General features: G+C 48.4%; 2 protein-coding genes across 2 annotated transcripts in view; both read left to right on the plus strand.

The window, feature by feature from the left end:
• DDI2 (DNA-damage inducible 1 homolog 2 (S. cerevisiae)) overlaps window positions 1-17,069 on the plus strand; it is a 21,378-nt gene extending 4,309 nt beyond the window's left edge. Inside the window, exons 2-9 of the mRNA XM_009995772.1 lie at window positions 4,580-4,709; window positions 5,760-5,990; window positions 8,767-8,893; window positions 11,263-11,390; window positions 12,513-12,641; window positions 15,465-15,568; window positions 15,965-16,154; window positions 17,053-17,069. Coding sequence (XP_009994074.1) covers window positions 4,580-4,709; window positions 5,760-5,990; window positions 8,767-8,893; window positions 11,263-11,390; window positions 12,513-12,641; window positions 15,465-15,568; window positions 15,965-16,154; window positions 17,053-17,069 — 1,056 coding nt within the window. The remainder of the gene's footprint in view (window positions 1-4,579; window positions 4,710-5,759; window positions 5,991-8,766; window positions 8,894-11,262; window positions 11,391-12,512; window positions 12,642-15,464; window positions 15,569-15,964; window positions 16,155-17,052) is intronic.
• The window catches only part of RSC1A1 (regulatory solute carrier protein, family 1, member 1), a 13,748-nt gene continuing 1,258 nt past the window's right edge, over window positions 8,848-21,337 (plus strand). The window contains exons 1-7 of the mRNA XM_009995773.1: window positions 8,848-8,893; window positions 11,263-11,390; window positions 12,513-12,641; window positions 15,465-15,568; window positions 15,965-16,037; window positions 20,351-20,413; window positions 20,508-20,927. Of these exons, the coding sequence (XP_009994075.1) occupies window positions 20,540-20,927 (388 nt within the window). The 5' untranslated portion in view covers window positions 8,848-8,893; window positions 11,263-11,390; window positions 12,513-12,641; ... (2 more) ...; window positions 20,351-20,413; window positions 20,508-20,539. The remainder of the gene's footprint in view (window positions 8,894-11,262; window positions 11,391-12,512; window positions 12,642-15,464; window positions 15,569-15,964; window positions 16,038-20,350; window positions 20,414-20,507; window positions 20,928-21,337) is intronic.

Below are 21,337 nucleotides of genomic sequence, written 5' to 3' on the forward strand. Positions count from 1 at the left end.
GCCGGGCACACGGGGGCCCGAGAGCCGGGGCGGGCCCTGCCCGCCGGCGGGTCCCGCTCCTGAGGCGCGGGGGAGGGCGCGCTCGGTGCTTCCCCCCCCGCCTCAGGGGTTGGGGTCCCTCTGGGCTGGGAGCGGTTTGTGTCCCCCCTTCAGCCCTCGGCGCCTCCTAATCCCGGAGTCTGGGGGTTGTTTGGGTTGGGTGGGCGCGTCCCCGTCGCTCCTCGCGCCGACCTTTCCGTTTTGAGGAGAAACGGGTCCCTTTTCCCTCAAAAATCTTCCCCTCGGGGAACCGTGATGAGTCGATTATCGTCTCGGGGTCGCTCCGGGAAAGGCTCGGTCGCCTTCCGTGGTGGAGCCAAAAGGGGAGAAGAAAATTGGTTTATTACTGAGTTTTCAGAGGAATTTGGTGTGTAAATGAGGAAGGATTTGGAGTGAGAGGAATGGGAGTCGGGAAGCAGGGAAGGTGCCAGCCCGTGATCTCCGCACACTCGAGGGAACAAGGAACACTGAGGAAAGGGTTTGTTTATTTACCTATCTCGTTCCTGCCCCTGCCTGGGGTGGAAAGGGCAGATTAAGGTTTTTCCCTCCCCCCCTTTCTTTTTTTCTTGCAGGAACCAAACGGGGCATCCACCTGCTCTCCTCTAGCACAGGTCCCCTCAGCCCAAATTCAGGGCTCCCTCTTTGTCAGCGTGTGAAAAACTGTGGTGTGGGGTTGGCTCGTGTCCGTCTGCCCACCCACCTGGGCTTTACTCTTTTGTTTTGGGCTCAGTCCCGGTTTTTTGTGTGATTTCTCCCTCTTTACCAGCAGGGTGGATGGGGCCAGGTCAGCTCCTTTCCTCAGGGTGCCGGCTGCTCCTGGCAGAGTTTGGGGAGTTCTGTGGTCATGGCTTTTGCTTCCTGAGCCTTTTCCAAGTCTGAAGTAATAAAACATTTTTCCAGTCAAGCAAATATTAGTCAGCAATGGGGAAAGAGCTGAACTGGCAACGCTTGAAGTGGACACATTCCCTCACTGAGCAGGTTCCTGATGCTTCACCCATCGTGTTTTGTTTTATGTCTGTCTGCCTTTGGCAAGCCTTTTATTTTGGGGTGGGAGGTTGGTTTTGAGGGGGAAGCAGGCTCCAAAGCCAGGGTAGAAAGTCGAAGTGAGGTGGGTTTTCTGATTTTTGGAAGGAACCACCTCACATAAAGGCTCCAGCAAACCCCCATTTCTGTGTCACTGCCACCCAGATTTGCAGCTGGTGATGGGGGACAACTTGTGTGCGTGGGATCTGTGAGCACATGGTGGCTTCCATATCTTGAGCCGTGTGGAGTGTAAACTCCTCATCATCAGCTCTGTCCCCTTTGTGTCAGGCTAACCCACCAGCTCAGGGTCTGTTGGAGGATTATGAGAGGTTATGGATTTTTCTCCTTCAATTTTGCCAGGAGTTTTCTCGCTGGTGAGTTTTTTGCTCCACCTCAGTTAAACTGCTGCACAGTTTTGTGATTACATTGGCCACAGGTCACAGGGATCAGCACTGTGCTTTTTGTAGCCACCTCTGCTTCCCTTCTGCTCATCCATCTGCCATTAATTCATCATCTTGCTTCCTGTTTTTTAGTGCTTTCCAGCCATGTATTTATTGTTCATTTCTCTCCTGTTTCTGCTTAGTGCTTTGAGGACCTTCAGTGAGGAGAAAATGATAAAAATACAAGTTATCAGTGAAGCAGCTTGTTGTGTAGAAGGATTTTGTGTGCTCAAACCATCCTCCACAAAGAGGCAGTTTGACATTTACCAAACTTGGTGGCTTCCTGCTGTTTTTCCATAACCAAGGCACACGTTCCATTAAAAGTGCCACATTGGCACAAAAAAAGAGCATGAATTTAATAGTGAGGGTTGTGCAGGGAGGTGTAAACCCCCACTGCTGTGTGTGGAGGAGGGTTAATCCCACTGGTATTTTCTGCTGTTCTGTGACAGGAATTGGGGGTTCTTCAGTTTGGGGTGGAGATGAGCAGGGGGCTGTGAGGTTTGTGAGGGATGGCAAGGTGGGGAGGATGTTAGGAGATAACAGGGACAGCTGGTGGAGAGCTGTGGTGATAAGAGGAGCTGAGTGAGGAGAGGGGAAATAATTCAGCTTATGGTAGTTTCCTTCACAATCAAGGTGGGGGCTTTTCTGGAAAGGGAATGGGGACACTTGGCAGAACCTCGTTCTTCTGGCAGTGCTGTTCATTCCCTTCCTCTCTCTACGTGTCGTACTCTCCTGTCCTTGGCTGTGCACAGAAAGGTTTAAGAGGTTCTGGGTTTGGATTGATTTCTGTTTGCTGGTGGTATCTCACACTCTTGATTGGGGTTCCTTGCTGCATAAGGAGGATCTACCCTACAAAACTCAACCGCTGTGCCACCTTGGTGCCTCCATCCCTGCCCTGGTCACCTCCAGGGGAGCCTGTGTCCAGGACCTGGTCCAGGTACAAGTTCACCTAGAAAAATACACCACAAAGCAGATAATCAAAGCACAGCAAAATTAAATCAAGGAGTTTTAAGAGCAGAGCAGGATGGGTCAGAAGCGCTTCACACTGTGCTGCTAATGGCTGTAGAGTGAGTGCCAGCCCCTTAATTCATTGTCTGAGGTGTTAAGGCCGAACACCCATAAATCCAATCTCAGCAAGATGACAGAGGTAAAACCTCACTTAAACTGATTAACTTGTCTCTCCCAGAGTGTGCAGGGAAACTGCCATTTAAGATTTGTGCCTGCAGCTCTGCTCTGTGACAAGCTTGTTGTCTCTGTGGGCAGCGGTGTTGCCCGGTCAGGCCGTGCGGGAGGCGTCCGGTAACGTGAGAGGACGCCCTGGGACTCTCCCCATCACAGCCTAACCTTAATTATACTTGTAATGTCTTGCAAACCATCGGAGCAGAGACTGCACTCCTTAATATAGCTTGCAAATGGACCCATGTTTGCTTTGGAAGGGACCCAGTCTGGTGCAATAGCACTGAGGCTTTTCAGGGTGCTGTTAAGGAGAAGGTAGGAAGCTCGGGAAGCTTGTGCTTGCTCCTCATCGCGTGCTTCTCTTCTGGTGGCTCTGGTTGCTGTCCTACATGGTTCTCACTGGTTTTGTTTTTTCTGTCTGGTCTTTGGCACCACCTCTGATGATGGGTCTCCCCTTAGAGTACGGTAGCGGGTTTCTGTGTAATACTTCTGACTTGCTGCAGTAAAGCAGTGAAAGTCTGGAGCATCTTCCAGACCTTAAGATGTGTGGTAATTGGGGTTTCTTTGGATCTGCTTGCAAGAGCATTGGGTCGAGCTGCAGCCTATCCAGGCAAGGCCTGTGAAAGCTTCTCCCACGTGGCTTTGCTAGTCCCGACCTGTGGCAGAACCTGTTGTTGCTGAACCAGCCTTTTCCAAAGTGGGTCTTGCTAAACTAGGTAGTAAACCTGAAATTTGATCATATGCCCCACGGGTTTAGGCTGGGTTCTCTGGCTCTTCTTGCTTTGAACTCCTGCCAGGGGTAGGAGGCTGTTGAACTGATCTGCCCAGTCTCTGCACAGAAACCTTCATGTTTAGCAGATACCATTTCTGGGAACTTTTGTTCCTGTAACACGCATTTTATTTCTTTTGCTTCCCTGTAACTTGGACCATCTGTAGGTGTTACAGATCTAATGCTAACAAAAATGTTTAGCACATTCCCTGGGCACAGGTTTCCCAGGGAAGTTGTGGAAGTCCCAGCTCTAGCAAGATTAGATGGGCCTCTGAGCAACTTGGTCTACTGGGAGGTGTCCCTGGCCATGCAATTGAGTTGGATCTAGATGATATTTAAGTTCCTTCCCAACCCAAACCATTCTATGGTGATTATTCTTTTTTGTCTCAGTATGTTTTTAGGTTTAATCTGTGGACTCCTTGTAATAGAAAATGATGCGACTTTGTGTTTGGTAGTCAAAAGAAGTTACTTCACCACCACAGGCTGACTACAGTCTCGGGAGTGTTGTCTTTGGGTGCTGAACCCTCAAGCCTGGACAGAGTTACATCACTGAAGTAAACTGGAAATGGCTTGAGGTCCCTGTAAAACTGGTTATTCTGAAAAACCATGTTGTGGGAAAAGGCAGAGATCTTAGATCTTGGACTGGATTGTTCGTGGATCAATCCTGATTGATGCTGCCTGCGTGCATGCGGTTGGTCCTTGGTCAATAGGTGCTGATTTGGGGGGAGATAATGCTGCACAAGATGCCTGTGACTTGTGTAATGGCAGAGATTGGCTTTTGGAAACATGTGGTAAACAGCCCTGGCGCAAGGCTTGCTTTCCTGTAATGATCTTGGCCTCTAAGAGTGACCAGCCCTTCCCTGAGATGCTGGGTTTCAAGAAACCTTGGCCAGGTTTTGATAAGACCAACTCCGTGTCATTGTCCAACCACTGAGGTCTTTGTGTGCCTGAGGTAGAGGTGCTTTTGGCCAGGCCTGCCCGTGCCTGCAGGGAGAATTGCACACTTCCCTGCAGGAGCTGGGTCCAGAGGATTGACTGGAATGCTTTCTCAACACAAAAAAAAGGTTAAAAAAAAGAGCAAGATCTGCTTTGACCCACATGGTGTCCTTCATTGCACTTTCTCCATGGGCAGATTGTGTATGCAGAGCGGCCTCTAACTGACAACAACAGATCTCTGGCTTCCTATGGCTTGAAAGATGGGGACGTGGTGATTTTACGACAGAAAGAGACTGTGGAACCTCGACCCTCCATCCGTTTCCCAGGTGAGAAGGGATGTGTGCTAGCTTTTGCTCTGATCATCCAAAGATCTCAGTATTTACCAAACACCAACTCCATCTCATGTCACCCTCCTTTAGTACCTCACTAGGCAAAAGCATTTAGGAAGGAGCATGGCAAGGGATGAGGTGGGGGCTTTACAAATTGGGAAAAGGGCTTGTTATGGAATGTTGGTTGTTTTTTTTAAATTCTAAGGAAGTGAATACCATTCTTTTGGGGAAATGCAGCGAAAGCAAGAAAATTAACTCGTTCAGAACAGCAGTTTTTGCAAAGGCTTGTGAAGGTTGATACAGCTGCTGGTTCCCTTCCCACCCAGTGTCGTGGTGCAATCACGTGGGGTCTGTTCTGCTCAGAGACAACAAAAAGTCGTTGCATCATGTGCTCATTTGTTGGATGATAAACACCCAGCAAAGCTGCATCTGGACAAACCCAGCAACACAACCATGCAAAAGACTCCACAGGCAAGGTCTGACTGGAGCCTGGTTCCTCTCTCCTGCCTTCTGCAGTGATTCCTAGCTAATTCACCTCATGAAATAACGCTGGAGAAGGTGCTACTGGCTGGGAAGGGCGTGGGAGTGTTGCTTGAGGTCCTTGACCTCTTGCCTCAGCTGGAGGATGGGTACCTGCAATGCAGGTCTGCAGAAATGGTACTTCCTTTTTTTTTTTTTTTCTTTTTTTCCCCTGGCTTTTTTTTTTTTTAATCAGAGAGGTTCAGAAGCACCTCAGAGACACAGGGATTAGCCTTGTGGATCCCTCTGTGTGGTACTCACATTTGTGAAGCTGGAAATAACCAGTCTGATGAGGAGATCAAAAATGGGCCAGGTAGGCTAGAGGAGCTACGTGAATAGGTGCTGGCATTCCTAACCCAGTAACCTGAGCACGTGGCCATGCTCCTGATACGGATCTCTGCTCTCAGAATCCAGCCTCGTGCTGGAGCATGAAGAGCAGCTCATCCTTCCTATGGTTTTCCAGCTGCGTTTTCCCAGCAGAATCTTAATGGTGAAGCGCTGACGCCTCTGACCTCTTTTTCCCTCAAGGTTTGCCCAAGATCGACTTCAGCAGCATCGCGGTTCCTGGGACATCCTCTCAGCAGCACCAGCCCCCAGCACAGCGGCCTCGCCCGTCGCCTCCCGACGCCAGCTCGTTCCCTCAGGGGCTGGACAACCCGAGGCTGCTGCGTGAGATGTTGCTGGCGAATCCCCACGAGCTGTCGCTGCTGAAGGAGCGCAACCCGCCCCTGGCCGAGGCCTTGCTCAGTGGAGACCTCGGTGAGTCGGGTTTTTTGTCTGTAGGAGGTGGTTATAGGTGTGTTTGAGCTCTTGATAAAAGGGCAGACACAAGTTTTTTAACTAGCTGCGATATGTCCAGCTCTGGGGTTCCCAGTGTAAGAAGGACACGGAGGTCCTGGAGAGAGTCCAGAGGAGGCCATGGAGATGATGGGAGGGCTGGAGCAGCTCTGCTCTGGAGCCAGGCTAGGAGAGTTGGGGTGTTCAGCCTGGAGAGGAGAAGGCTCCAGGGAGACCTTAGAGCACCTTCCAGTGCCTGAAGGGGCTCCAGGAAAGCTGGGGAGGGACTTGGGACAAGGGCAGGGAGGGATGGGATGAAGGGAATGGATTGAAACTGGAAGAGGGAGATTGAGGTTGGACATGAGGAGGAAATTCTTTAGTGTGAGGGTGGTGAGAGCCTGGCCCAGGTTGCCCAGGGAAGCTGTGGCTGCCCCATCCCTGGCAGTGTTGAAGAGCAGGTCGGATGGGGCTTGGAGTAACCTGGGCTTGTGGGAGGTGTCCCTGCCCGTGCAGGGGGTTGGATCTAGGTGGTCCTGAAGGTCCCAACTCAAACCCTTCCATTATTCTATGATAACAATTCTTTGTTTGCTGCCAGCTCACTGATGATGCCGATAAAAGGTGCCAGTTGGGAGCATTCAGGGCAGAGGTCCTCTCCTAAACAGGACTATTTCTGGCAGGTTATACATATTTCTCTTTCTTGGCTTCATTAATATCCTCTGTGCCCTACTCTGGAATATCAGATCCACAGAGAAGTTTCTGTGAAGACAAATGGCTCAGCTCCCAGTTTTTATGCAAAGACTCTGAATGCACATTTTCCAATCATGCTATTGTAGTTGTTGCATCCCAGAGCCCACTGAGATGTCAACAGAGAGCAGAGGCTGTAAAACCACCTTTGTCCATAATGGTGAGCTGGTTTGGGAGTGGACATTTGGAAGAGAGAGGAGAAGGAACAAGTAAATGCTGGCTTTAGGGAGTTTTTTCCATAGGAATAGTCAGAAATGTTGACGTCTCAAAGTGTGGTATTTTGGGCACAGTTGAAGCCTAGTGCCGTGCTTTGAGCTCGAGTGTGATTTCAGTATGGAAACAGAGAGGTGTTCTGGGCATCAGATGATGTGCTGCTAAAGCCCTGCGGTTGTTTAGGTAGGAAATAAATCCTCTTGAGTTTGGGGAAGTGAAGGAAGAGGAGGAGCTTCCAGCAGGAGTCTTTTTTTTCCCCTCTTCCAAGAGTACATCGTAGTGGCTTCTCTCAGTCAAAGGAAGCTAGAGAGGAACTTGCCCAGATCTTATCGGCCTGCTTCATTTTTTCATTCTGACTGTAGCTTATCTCCAGAGTTAAAACCATGTCCTTTGCACTTTCAAGCTTTTTCACACCTCTTGTGAGCACAGCATTGATAGTGCATCATCTTGAGAGATGTGCCACTGTTGGCAGAGGAAATAAGAAGTACAGCCCAAGACACCCAGAACCAGCTCATCTGATCTGTCCTGTCTTGTTGTGCACATTTAACTTGGATTCAGGTGTGCCTTTTCAGTCCCAAGTGGCTGCAGAAGGAAGTGGGGTTGAATCTGGTTGTGCTCGCATCATTCCATACTTCTCCTCTGGGTATCTGGGCACAGCTCTGGCTTGGATGCCCAGATGTCCCTACAGATCTGTGCCATGTGTTGGTGCCAGATGCTCAACAAGCACTTCAGCAGGCATCTCATGTACAGAAGCCTAATTAAAAAAAACAAAGCAAACCAAGAAAACTTCCCCAGTGCCTTCCTGAACAGGTACCAGCCTCAGAGCCAGTGAGCTTCTTCATGGGAACTGCATTTCTGGAAGGAAACCCACAACTTACTGTGTTTACAGAGCTCAGTTTATTGCCAGATCCTTTTGGGAATGTATGTGAGCACATCCAAGTAGTGAAAACCAGCCAGAGGCCATGCAAAAAGCGGGGATGTAAAATATATGTCCTTAAAATGTGGGGCTAAACTTTGTGAAGCAGGTGACCAGTCCTGGACCTCTTGATTTCAGTGGCCAGGTGTGCAGCTGTAGGGATCATTCTGTCTCTGTCTTTGCCTGTGTTGCTTGGGTTTAAAGCAAGTTTTGTCCTTAGCCTTTTTATGTCTTAGAGTTCTGCATTTGCTCTTTGCTGGATCTACAGGCTGTTATTTTCCTGGGAATTGCTAAGTGTAAAATGGGATAGAACCTGCAAGCTGTTCTTGTAGCTGAGCCATCTTAGTGAGAGCTGGGAAATGTTGTTTCTGTCTCTGAAGCTTTTTCAAAATACATGTGCACTCAGGTCTCTCATTGGAATTGTGCAAGTCCTGATTTCTGCTTCAGGTCTCATTTATCTGCTGGATTTTAGAGTATTTGGCAATTCTTGCCTCAACAGAAGAATTAATCCCTGTTCTCAAGCAGCTCTTTGTTTTAAATATTGTTGTCTTCATGTTTTTTCCTCTGTTTCTCCCATATAAAAATGTATGCACAAGGAAACTGAGCTTGCTTGTGCTGAGTTTGGGTAGCAGACACAAGGAGAAAGAGCTCTGTCCAGTTGGCTTTCCATCTCAGGGCGTTCCCAAGCTTTGCCACGCATCCTTTGAGGTCCATCCATCTGCGAGGTCCATCCATGCTGCCTTCAGCTGAAGCCCTGTGTGCCTCAGCTGCTGAGTCCAGCTCTGAGTTCATGCTGGCATGAAAAGGTGAGGTTGCTGTGCCAGAACTTGAGTTGTAAGAGTAATTTCCAGTAAAAAGCATTTGTGTTTCTCCCTGTTACTGCAGAGAAATTCACCAGGGTGTTGCTGGAGCAACAGCAGGACCGGGCCCGGCGGGAGCAAGAAAGGATCCGACTCTACTCAGCTGACCCTTTTGATCTGGAGGCACAGGCCAAGATAGAAGAAGACATAAGGTAGCAAACCAAAGTAACCTGCAGGCTTTGGAGGTCTTCGTGGTGCTTTTTTCCACAGGATGCTTCCGTCCATGGTGCTTTACATTGGAGGATGCAGGAATGTGCTTAGGTCCTGCCTTAAGATGTCTGTAGGGCATCTCTGAGCCAACTTTGCAGGTGGGAAGGTTGGGAGTTGGGGACATGGAGGCACACGCCCCATCCTTTAGATCTATCCAGTTGAGCACAGATCATGAGGTGGTAGCATGACTGTCTATGCCTGTGATGTCCCAGAGATGTCCAAGCTGGTCCACTCTGAAACAAGGGCCCTTGTGGAGAGCGCATAGTCCAGATCCTCTGGTGAGGTGGCACTTGGGTGTCTGGGGCACGTTCTGCACTGGAGAGCTGGACCTGTGTTGATGTCTGAGCTGAGCTCTCTGCTCAGCTCCATGGCATCATTCCTCCAGCTGCCTTTGAGACTGGGTTTCATATTTGCTAATTATTTTGTCTCTGGCTAATTCCAGACTCTTAACATCACTGCTGTCAGAAGAGATGTTCTGGAGAAATACGTTCTGCTCATCAGTGCTCGCTCCCTCTTGCTGTCTTCTAAATGTAATTGCACTGGGCTGAGGCTTGATTTCTTAAATTGAGTGATAAATTCTGGAGTCAGAACATGATGGATGTTTTTTTTTCCCCAGTAAAGAAATGTCCTTGTGGCTCATAACCAAAAGTCATTTGTGTCTGAAGGGCTTCAGGAAAGCTGGGGAGGGACTTGGGACAAGGACTTGTAGTGAGAGGACAAGGGTTAATGGATTAAAAATGAAGAGGGGAGATTTAGGTTGGACATGAGGAGGAAATTCTTGAGTGTGAGGGTTGCCTAGGGAAGCTGTGGCTGCCCCATCCCTGGAAGTGTTGAAGAGCAAGTTGGATGGGGCTTGGAGCAACCTGGGCTGGTGGAAGGTGTCCCTGCCCATGCAGGGGGATTTGGGACTGTATGATCTTGAAGGTCCCTTCTATCCCAAACCAGTCTGGGATTCTATGATAAACAGTCATTCTTGTGTTACACCTGATACGGTGTTCGTGTTGGAGGAAGGCTTAGCTTAGCAATGCAGAAAAATAGATATTTGTAGGTAGGAAAAGATGGCTTGGAGGCACTGGAACACTTACATTCACCAGAGCTGAGGGGACAGCTAAAGGAGGTGTGCCCAAGGCTGTGGAGCTGTTAGGGAACAGTCTGGGCTTCTAGCAGTCCCCAGATTTCACATCCCGCTTAGTTTCTCTGAACTCCTTCCTTCATTCCATGTGCTTTGCCCAAGACTGGAAGCTATTGCAAGGATCGTATTTTTTGGGACACATCTCTGCCCTCCAAGTGTATCTGGGGTGGAGAGAGTGTCAGGCACAGAGACAAGAAGATAATGGATGTGACAAGGGAACAAAGATAAACCACTGTATCTCCAGTGTAAATAATCAAGGACAGGACAATGTGTGGCTCTGCTTCTCAAATATATGAGGCAGGACAGACTGGCAGCAGGGCACTTTAGCTCCTAAGTGAGCCAGGTCAGGATACCATTAGGTGTTTTCCTCCCCCCCAAGAAACCACATCCTACAATCTTGTTGTGGGAAGGCTACCAGGTTACAGAAGATGAGGAATAAAGGAGCTTGGCATTCTTCCCCTGCTGAGGGGGAAAACCAAAACTGTTTCAAAATTGGGTTCAAAATTTTCTCCTTTTGGTAGATAAAGGTATTTCAGATGCAGTCACTACAGATACCCATCACTTCCAAGATTAGAGTAGGCACCACAGTGGGCTTCTTGAAGAGCATTTCTTCTGTAGAGTTGAATCTGCACCAAGAGCCTGTGCTCATGGCAATGTTCTTGCTATGGTTTTACTCACCTCCCTCCTTTCCTATGCCTGGAAAATGAAAGATACCAAGGAAACATTGGAGAATTTTAATGTTCAGCTGCTGTGTGGGATTCCAGCTTTGTAGCTCCTGGCAACATCTTCATCGTGTGCCCTCAGTGCTTTGTTGTAGAGTGACTAATAAACACCCAGGTTTTTCACTCACAGGTTCTCTAGATTAGCTGTGTAGTGACAGCTTTCTGCTGCAAAGAGGTGGTCATCTGGTGTTGTCATGAGGCAGAGGGTTGGAAGGAGCCTCCCTGCCTACTGTGGGAGGGACTTGGTGTCTCTGGGTTGAGCCAAGATCATGACTAGCAGCCCCCCTAAGCAGCCTGTGTTCAGCTAATGGGAAAGTCTGTTGGGGTTTAACCCTGCTGTTTGTAGGCTGAGCAGCACAGGGGAGTGACCAGATCTGTCTGTAAGTCAAACGGATGCTTACAAGGTTCAGCTGGTGGAAAGGCTGATGGTTTTTTCTCTGTTCTCCATTAAATTCAGGCAACAAAACATTGAAGAAAATATGACGATAGCAATGGAAGAGGCTCCTGAGAGCTTTGGCCAGGTGGTGATGCTGTACATCAACTGCAAAGTCAACGGACATCCAGTGAAAGCCTTTGTTGACTCAGGTGAACTGCCCCATTTTCATGTCTTTCTCCACACTCTCCTTTCCCTCACTGAGGGAGACAGAAGTTTTGCCCAAAAATTCTGTAGTAAAGCACCACGTTACAAGGTTCAGGAGTGATTCTCCCCCTTCACTTGGCTCTTGTGAGACCCCATCTGGAGACCTGTGTCCAGCTCTGGGGTTCCCAAAGTAAGAAGGACATGGACCTCCGGGAGAGAGTCCAGAGGAGGCCACAGAGATGATCCAAGGGCTGGAGCAGCTCTGCTCTGGAGCCAGGCTAGGAGAGTTGGGGTGTTCAGCCTGGAGAGGAGAAGGCTCCAGGGAGACCTTAGAGCACCTTCCAGTGCCTGAAGGGGCTCCAGGAAAGCTGGGGAGGGACTTGGGACAAGGGCATGGAGGGATGGGATGAGGGGGATGGATTAAAACTGGGAGAGGGAGATTGAGGTTGGAGATGAGGAGGAAATTCTTTGCTGTGAGGGTGGTGAGACCCTGGCCCAGGTTGTCCAGGGAAGCTGTGGCTGCCCCATCCCTGGCAGTGTTGAAGGGCAGGTTGGATGGGGCTTGGAGCAACCTGGGCTGGTGGGAGGTGTCCCTGCTCATGCAAAGGGATTTGGGACTGGGTGGTCTTTAAGGTCCCTTTGAACCCAAACCATTCCATTCTATGAAGATTCTGAAGCACCTAATAGAGATCTGAGAGCAGCCTGGGTATTGTTTAAGGCAAACGGAGCAAATTGTTGAGAAAAGAAGCTCACATGAGTGGTTGAACAGCCCAGGGCAAGGCTTCTGTGGTAATTTCTGGGGCTTTGATGCCAGGAAGGTCACTGCCACACCTGTGTATCACCTCATGGCACAGATGGGGGGGATTTTACATGCCTTTAATGCAGTGCTTCCCATCTGCAGCCTTCAAGGGACAGTCCTTGGGGTTCTTCCAGCTCTACAGGAACTTTCCTGTCAGTGCTGATTCAAGGCAGTGGGATTCCCAGGGAACCTTTATGCCTTCATACAGTTGCTGATGCAGGCAGGTTGATTTCCCAGCTGCTGAGTGCAAAATCTTAAGTCCTCCCAGGAGAAAATTCTGATTTGTGATGAACTGTCAGGAACTTTACACAATTGTTTCTGCTGGTAGGTGCCCAGATGACCATCATGAGCCAAGCTTGTGCTGAAAGGTGCAACATAATGAGGCTGGTAGATCGACGGTGGGCTGGCATTGCCAAGGGTGTAGGGACTCAGAAAATCATTGGCAGAGTGCACTTAGGTGAGTACTGACATTCTTCTTGGGGCAGCTTTAGCTGCATCTCCCACAGTCTTGGCACCAAGGAAGATTTGGTTTCATGCTGTAACTGTTAGAAACTGCTGCAGAGTACAGGAAAAGTGCATCTGCAGTATGTTTGTCCTGGGCACAGCAGTCAGGCTTCTGTTTTGTTTAATGCTTTTAAAATGGAGTTACCTCAACACTGTTAGGTGAGGGAGTCCTCAGTGAAGAGCATGTGTTCACTCTTGGTGCCAAAAATGGGACTAATGTGGAGTAGTAGGATCTTTCCTATCTGGGGTGGGACTGTTGGGCAGCATGAGCTGCTTGGGAAGGGAAGGGCTCTGGTCCTGTGGAGTGTTTCATACTCCTTTGGGAAGAGATGGCTGCCTCTGCCCTTGTGCAGGTTTTCTGGATGACAAACGATTGTCCTTGTTGTCTGACAAATGGATTCTTTTCACTGTTGTTTCTTCTTAGAGCTGTGTTCTGAGGAGCTGTCTGCAGCTTCTCTGGCTGGGGGGTCAGGTGAGCAGCATTGAAGGATCTAGTGCAGGTCGGCTTTTTGAATCATGAACTGGGCCTGAGAGTCCCTGGGGCTTACACACGGCCAGGCTTTCTGTGACCAGCTCAGTAGGTCAGAGCTGTGGTTTCAGATACACCCAACAGGTCTGTGCAGGCCTTTCCCAGGAGATAGAAGAGCAGAAAGCAGATTTGTTGAGGTGTGGCCTTGCAAGGTGGCAACTTCTCTCCTTGTGTTGCAGCTCAGGTGCAGATTGAAGGGGATTTCTTGGCATGCTCCTTCTCAATCCTTGAAGAGCAGCCCATGGACATGCTTTTAGGACTGGATATGCTGAAGAGGCATCATTTGCCCAAAAATTCTGTAGTAAAGCACCACGTTACAAGGTTCAGGAGTGATTCTCCCCCTTCACTTGGCTCTTGTGAGACCCCATCTGGAGACCTGTGTCCAGCTCTGGGGTTCCCAAAGTAAGAAGGACATGGACCTCCGGGAGAGAGTCCAGAGGAGGCCACAGAGATGATCCAAGGGCTGGAGCAGCTCTGCTCTGGAGCCAGGCTAGGAGAGTTGGGGTGTTCAGCCTGGAGAGGAGAAGGCTCCAGGGAGACCTTAGAGCACCTTCCAGTGCCTGAAGGGGCTCCAGGAAAGCTGGGGAGGGACTTGGGACAAGGGCATGGAGGGATGGGATGAGGGGGATGGATTAAAACTGGGAGAGGGAGATTGAGGTTGGAGATGAGGAGGAAATTCTTTGCTGTGAGGGTGGTGAGACCCTGGCCCAGGTTGTCCAGGGAAGCTGTGGCTGCCCCATCCCTGGCAGTGTTGAAGGGCAGGTTGGATGGGGCTTGGAGCAACCTGGGCTGGTGGGAGGTGTCCCTGCTCATGCAAAGGGATTTGGGACTGGGTGGTCTTTAAGGTCCCTTTGAACCCAAACCATTCCATTCTATGAAGATTCTGAAGCACCTAATAGAGATCTGAGAGCAGCCTGGGTATTGTTTAAGGCAAACGGAGCAAATTGTTGAGAAAAGAAGCTCACATGAGTGGTTGAACAGCCCAGGGCAAGGCTTCTGTGGTAATTTCTGGGGCTTTGATGCCAGGAAGGTCACTGCCACACCTGTGTATCACCTCATGGCACAGATGGGGGGGATTTTACATGCCTTTAATGCAGTGCTTCCCATCTGCAGCCTTCAAGGGACAGTCCTTGGGGTTCTTCCAGCTCTACAGGAACTTTCCTGTCAGTGCTGATTCAAGGCAGTGGGATTCCCAGGGAACCTTTATGCCTTCATACAGTTGCTGATGCAGGCAGGTTGATTTCCCAGCTGCTGAGTGCAAAATCTTAAGTCCTCCCAGGAGAAAATTCTGATTTGTGATGAACTGTCAGGAACTTTACACAATTGTTTCTGCTGGTAGGTGCCCAGATGACCATCATGAGCCAAGCTTGTGCTGAAAGGTGCAACATAATGAGGCTGGTAGATCGACGGTGGGCTGGCATTGCCAAGGGTGTAGGGACTCAGAAAATCATTGGCAGAGTGCACTTAGGTGAGTACTGACATTCTTCTTGGGGCAGCTTTAGCTGCATCTCCCACAGTCTTGGCACCAAGGAAGATTTGGTTTCATGCTGTAACTGTTAGAAACTGCTGCAGAGTACAGGAAAAGTGCATCTGCAGTATGTTTGTCCTGGGCACAGCAGTCAGGCTTCTGTTTTGTTTAATGCTTTTAAAATGGAGTTACCTCAACACTGTTAGGTGAGGGAGTCCTCAGTGAAGAGCATGTGTTCACTCTTGGTGCCAAAAATGGGACTAATGTGGAGTAGTAGGATCTTTCCTATCTGGGGTGGGACTGTTGGGCAGCATGAGCTGCTTGGGAAGGGAAGGGCTCTGGTCCTGTGGAGTGTTTCATACTCCTTTGGGAAGAGATGGCTGCCTCTGCCCTTGTGCAGGTTTTCTGGATGACAAACGATTGTCCTTGTTGTCTGACAAATGGATTCTTTTCACTGTTGTTTCTTCTTCTTTTCACTGTTGTTTCTTCTTCTAGAGCTGTGTTCTGAGGAGCTGTCTGCAGCTTCTCTGGCTGGGGGGTCAGGTGAGCAGCATTGAAGGATCTAGTGCAGGTCGGCTTTTTGAATCATGAACTGGGCCTGAGAGTCCCTGGGGCTTACACACGGCCAGGCTTTCTGTGACCAGCTCAGTAGGTCAGAGCTGTGGTTTCAGATACACCCAACAGGTCTGTGCAGGCCTTTCCCAGGAGATAGAAGAGCAGAAAGCAGATTTGTTGAGGTGTGGCCTTGCAAGGTGGCAACTTCTCTCCTTGTGTTGCAGCTCAGGTGCAGATTGAAGGGGATTTCTTGGCATGCTCCTTCTCAATCCTTGAAGAGCAGCCCATGGACATGCTTTTAGGACTGGATATGCTGAAGAGGCATCAGGTATGTTTTGAAACAGTTCCTTGCTCTTCCAAGTGAAGTGCCAAGTGCAACATAAATGCCCTGCCTGTGAATTTGTTAGGATTTTTCCAGGGAGAGTTGGTAGTAGATGATCTTCCAGCCAGGCAGGCCAGAAGTACAGACACTACATACAGCATGGATAGCCATGGGGTGTCTGGATGCTCCCTGAAGGACTTTGCTCTCATCAGAGCTTTCCAACTGAATGATTTATTACAAATCAAGTCATATGGAGCCCTTTGCCTAGAGCTGATGCTCTTGGCCCACTTTGCTTTACTCCAGCTGTTCCTGTGGGAAATGGATTGTTTAACCTTGTTTCTCCTTCTCTGGGAACTCACTGGCTCTTACACAGGCCCCTGATGTCTCGATGCTCTTTCACAGTGTTCGATTGATCTCAAGAAGAATGTACTAGTGATTGGCACCACTGGTTCCCAGACCAGTTTCCTCCCAGAGGGTGAGCTCCCGGAATGTGCCCGGCTGGCGTACGGAGCCGGGCGGGAAGACGTGAGGCCGGAGGAGATTGCAGACCAGGAGCTGGCAGAAGCAATACAGAAGTCTGTAGAGGAAGCAGGTACCAGGAGAAGCCCAGTTGAAATATTAATCTGCATCCTTTTCTTGCTGTGTATCAGGATGTCTGCCAGCAGCCCCCTTCTCAGCCCCAAGGAGACAGTCTGAGGCAGCATCAGGGACTAAATGGTGGAGACAAAGTGGGGGGTTATTCTTGCTCTGACTGCATGTCACTCTGTACAGCTAAATCTGCATGAAGGCATTCAGGGGTGCTTTCTGCTTCATTTGTGCTCTTCTTCTTTCCCTGCCCATGCAGGGAGCTTGGATCTAGATGGTCTTTAAGGCCCCTTCCAACCTAAGCCATTCTGTGATTCTTCCTACCTGCTCTGGTGTCTTGGCCTTTGAAGGTGTGGAGATGAAGGGTTGTCTCTGGCACCCGTTCACCTGGGTCAAATTGCAGTGCTAGTCAGGAAGAGGTGGCTCAGCTGGGTGATACTGTAGCAGCCTCACACGTGGACAGCTTTGTGGAGGCTTCCACAAATCCTGCTCTTAATAGCTGCAGCATATAAAAATAGAGGAGCCACAGCAGGAAGCACAAATCTCTAGACAGAAGTTCAGGACAATTTTTAGAAATACTACGATTTCAGCATTTTTTTCCCCTTAGAATGGTGCTTGTGCCCTTGGGAGGTGAATTGTTTCCCTTACTGAAGGTTATTGTTGCTCCAAATTTCCAAATAAGCAGCTTCATCATCAGCCTTAAATGTGAGCTTCAAAGAGAACTTTCACCCTCCCCATAGATTTGTTCCCTGTGCCTCTGGAATCCATAGGCTGCACAGCTGGAAACTGGGTTACAGAAGAGTTTGGGAGCTGCACAATTTAGTGGAGGTGCCAAAATAAAGCTGAGCTACCAGCCAGACTGCCTGAAACTCAGATTTTCTGTGTAACTCCTCCCTTAATTTCAGCATATGCTTTTGACTAAAGGAAAGCTTCAGTATTTTTTCCCCTGCTGTTACAGTGAAGCTGTGTGTTTCTTAAGCCTTTCTGAAGTTCTTAAAGAGAACATTTTATGTGCAAGTGTTTTATTGAGACTGTTGAGTTTTACTATGAACTTCTCCTCTGAAAGCATGCAGTAAGATTCTGCTTCCCACACACATGCAGAACTCTTTGCTGGGTCATGTTTAAGCTGAAAAAGCTAATTTCTTTTTTATTTCATTTTTATTCCTAATTTTTTCAAGGCTCTAGGATGCCCATATTTAAAACTGAACTGTGATAATCATATATATATATGTGTGTGTGTATATACATATATATTTAAAACCAGTTGTAACGTACTGATGTTTTCTCTAACACTTCCCAGTTTGCTGCCTGATAGTCCAGAGAGTAATGAGTGACTTTCTTGCAAATAACAAAGGTATTTACACTAAAGGGAAGCACAGGACTAATCTTCAAGGTCCCTTCCAACTTCAACCATTCTATGATTCTAGGACTGCATTTATTGGTCTCTTTGACCAGTTTTCTTCCATAAATTTTCCAGAGGTATAAAAGAGAGGCCTGGCTTTAATGAATGGGCAAGAAATGGTTTCTGGAATGCTTATTAACTTAAGTTGCAGCAAGGAGAGTAACACAGACAGAGACTTGACCTTGCCTCTGTCAGGTTGTGACAGAGCTAAAGGTCAGATTCAATAGCTTGGGCTTAGTTCTCTGCTGAAAGGGTCACATAAAAAGCAAACCTCAGCCCAAAATACATTAATCTTTACAAGAAAGGCATTTTAGTCAAGTACTTTAAAATAAAAAGTGCCTAAAATTACTCAAATCAAAGCTGCTTATGTGCCAAAACAGTTCTAAAGACCACGTGGCTTTGTTCAGGCTAGTCAGCAGTCTGCTGTTCTCCATCCATGCTGAGCCCTAGAGGAATGTAAAAGATTTATGAGAATAGGAAATCCAGTTTGTCTGTTCACTTAATGTTTGTAGAACATCCCTGCATAGAACTAAGGTAGGTCTTTTTTAGATGGACTGTGTGTCTTGGACAGATTACAGGCCTCTGGCTCACAGGCTGTATCCTCTAAGATGTCAGAATATTCATGTATATCCCTTCTTCCTCTCTTTCAAAACTATTAGAAATTAAAGAACAGGAAGCTGGAGAGGGAAGGAACACAGCACAGGTCCAGAGAAGCTCAGCTCCCCACAAGAACTCTTGTGTTCTTTCATAAACAGCTTGAATTCCTGCAGCCTCCTGGTAGATGGTACCACAGCAATCACTGCATTTATCTGTAGGCTATTAAAGTTCTCACTGTGAATACACCTGGATTACTCTTGAGCTTTATTTAATCCCCTGAAGCTGACTTCAGCAAGCCTCATGATTTCTGTCAGCTGACTTGCTGGTGTTTCAGCACCTACAGCAGTGCAGCTGAGGTGGTAGTGGAGCCCTGCTGTGTTCTACTGGGATCTAGATCTTCCACAGCTGCTTCATGTCTGTCATCAGGTTGCTTTTTCCTGCCAGGACATAGAGTTTCCCTCCACCACTGGGAAACTTGGGGATTATGAAGGATTTGCAAAGCTGCAGTTGCTTTGGGAGGAAGCATATTCAGGTAGCTGACTCCATGTACGGTTTCTCATTCCAACAACCTCCACCCAAGAAGGGCACTGCCACCACGTGTGCAACCCTTACCTGATACAGAGAGTTTATCTCTGATGGTGGAGAAGGGTTTGTTGTGAGTGTTAGCTGGATCCATGTCCTTTGTGGGGCTGGGATCCAGCTCCTGTAGCTGGCCCAGGAAGAGGATGGCAGTGTCAGAAGGATGACACTGAGGAGTGTGTGTCAGAACAGGAGCTGCTTCTGCTGCCTAAATGCCTGCAAATCCCTGGTGTGTTTTGCTGATCAGACCCTGATTACCAACCCACTGAGTCCAAAGACAGTTCTGCTTCCTCTCTAGAGGTCTGGCTTGGGAGCAGAGAGGGAGAATGTAATCCTGCTATGTAGAAACAGGAAAAGATCCCTCCAGTTTTCATCCAGCCCCTGTGTCACAAGCCTCTGCCACCCTTTTGAAAGATGAGCAGCCTGAAAATCTGTAGGATAATTCTGGCTTTTTAAGGCTCCAGCATTGCCAAGTTGTTGTAGCTGCATTAGGACCAGATGTGCAGCCAACAGCAGGGGTTGCTGCTGGATTTGATAGCCCAATGTATCATCAGAGGTGCAGTGTAGTAGCATTTCTATTTAATGGAGAATAAAAGAAACTAGTAGCTGAGGTGAAAAAGGCAGATTTCTTCCATGGTGTGGAACTTAGAGGAAATCCTGGCTGTGCATGTGAGCATGGTTGGGTGTCCCCCAGTAGAGCTGGTGTCTGTAAAAGGAGAAGGACTTAAGGTAAAACAGTGGTATGTGTTCAAGAGCACAGAGTTTGGAGGAAGGGAAAGGGAACTAATGCAGCACAAAATCTGGATCACTGTTTGGGACACTGAGACTGGACAGAGCAGGGCTTTAATGGCAGAACAGGCACTTGGGCAGCAAAGGTCACGTCAGTGATTTAATGAGAGCACAAGAGCTGATCTATTGGCAAGACTGGACTATTGGCAAGATGAGTGAACTTCATCAATTTGTCTTGATAACAAGAGACAGTGTTTGCCACTGCTGATAGAGATCTGTAATTCTTTCCAGAGAAGGAAACAGCTGGGTTTGACTTCTGGCTGTCCCTTCCTTTGCTTTGCTCTTCCCAGCCTCGGGCAGCAGTTCCCTTGGGGGATTTCTGCCTTTCACCCCAAGATCTTTACATTTCCCTTTTGCAGCAAGCTGGTGTTTGCTCACCTCCTCCACCTTGTGATGCCACCAGCCATCACAAGACAATAGCAGCTGGGAGCATAGTTACACAATCGTGGTACTCTCTTCACTCTCATTTCCCTGAAATGTGTCTCCTGAATATCTCCAGCCAGATGGAGAACAAACCAGGGCAGTGTGAGACACCTGCCTTGTGCTGCACATGTTATGTCCAGTGTGTAGTATCACCCGCAGACCACTTTGCAGTGTAGATACCACAGAACTACCTTTAAATTGTTCTGCAGCAGAGTTATTTTTGACTTGACATAAGGAATTTCCCAGGCAGAAACCCTCTGGAAGGCAGTGAACGTGAGGAGCTCCTGCCTCTCACACACAGTCTCCTTGGGCAGTCAGGAGCTGAGCTGCCAGGTCACAGGACTGTCCCCATGCATGTGGTGTGCTCTGAATGCTAACACAAGTTTGGTGTGTTTGTTTCCTAATCCAAACAGAACGTCAGAAGCCTTGATGCATGTAGTGTGTGTTTACTGCAGCTGGAGTGGGCCACAGACCAGGTATTTATAGCCATTGGTTGATAAGTTTTCGTTACTCCAGTGAAAAGTGGGTCTGGTGGGTCATAACAGCTTCTTTCTTTCTGTCTTCTGTTAGAGAATAGTGACAAAGAAACTACCTCACTGGGAATGCCCTCATTACCAGCTTCTGATGGGTTTCAAAATCCAGTCCAGTCTTCAGGACTCAATTCCAAGATCTGTAATCCTGAAAATCAATTACTTGATCGTTCTGTCTCTGCCCCTGCTTCAATTTGCTCATCTGAATCTAGCTGCACGGAGCCCATTGATCCTAGAGCCATCAAGTCCTTTGAGTCTCCAACTGAATCCCAGATAACCCCAGAAAAAGAATATTCTCTCTTATTACAGCATCTTTCTAATAATGCTTCCTTGGCAAATAACAACCCTTCTCCCCAGACAGGGGGAGAATCCAATCCAGCTTGCCTTTTACAGAAGACACTCAAAGAAACATTTATTGCTGACAGTCTAAAGGAATGTAACACTGAAGAGCTAGACTATGGTCAGGAACATCCTTTGGAAGTGACAAAAGACAAGAGTTTGGCTGACACTGTTGCTAAGGATGGGCAAAAGAAAGCTGTATGTCTGTCTCCACAACAGGAACAAAAGCATGAGCTTCCCATAGGTCATCAGATGTGCAAGGAACCAGAGAAGAAACATCTGGAGAAGCAAACTGAGACAGCTGACCCAGAAGCTCCTCGTCATGTTGGTGAGGTTGAGAAACCTGTGTCAGAAGAATCCAGCCAGCCAGAAAATCCTCCTACAGAAACCACAGGAGATGGCCAGGAGAAAGCAAGTCTGTCCTGTGTGAAAGGGCATATCCAAATGTCAGCCTCCTGTAGCTGGATGCAGACGGAAGCCTCCATGGAAGTAGATATAGTTGAGCAGTCTGTAGCTGAAGCACATGGTTCA

The sequence above is a fragment of the Chaetura pelagica genome, unplaced genomic scaffold, assembly GCF_000747805.2.
Source record: "Chaetura pelagica isolate M959 unplaced genomic scaffold, ChaPel_1.0 scaffold234, whole genome shotgun sequence".
Lineage (NCBI taxonomy): Eukaryota > Metazoa > Chordata > Aves > Apodiformes > Apodidae > Chaetura > Chaetura pelagica.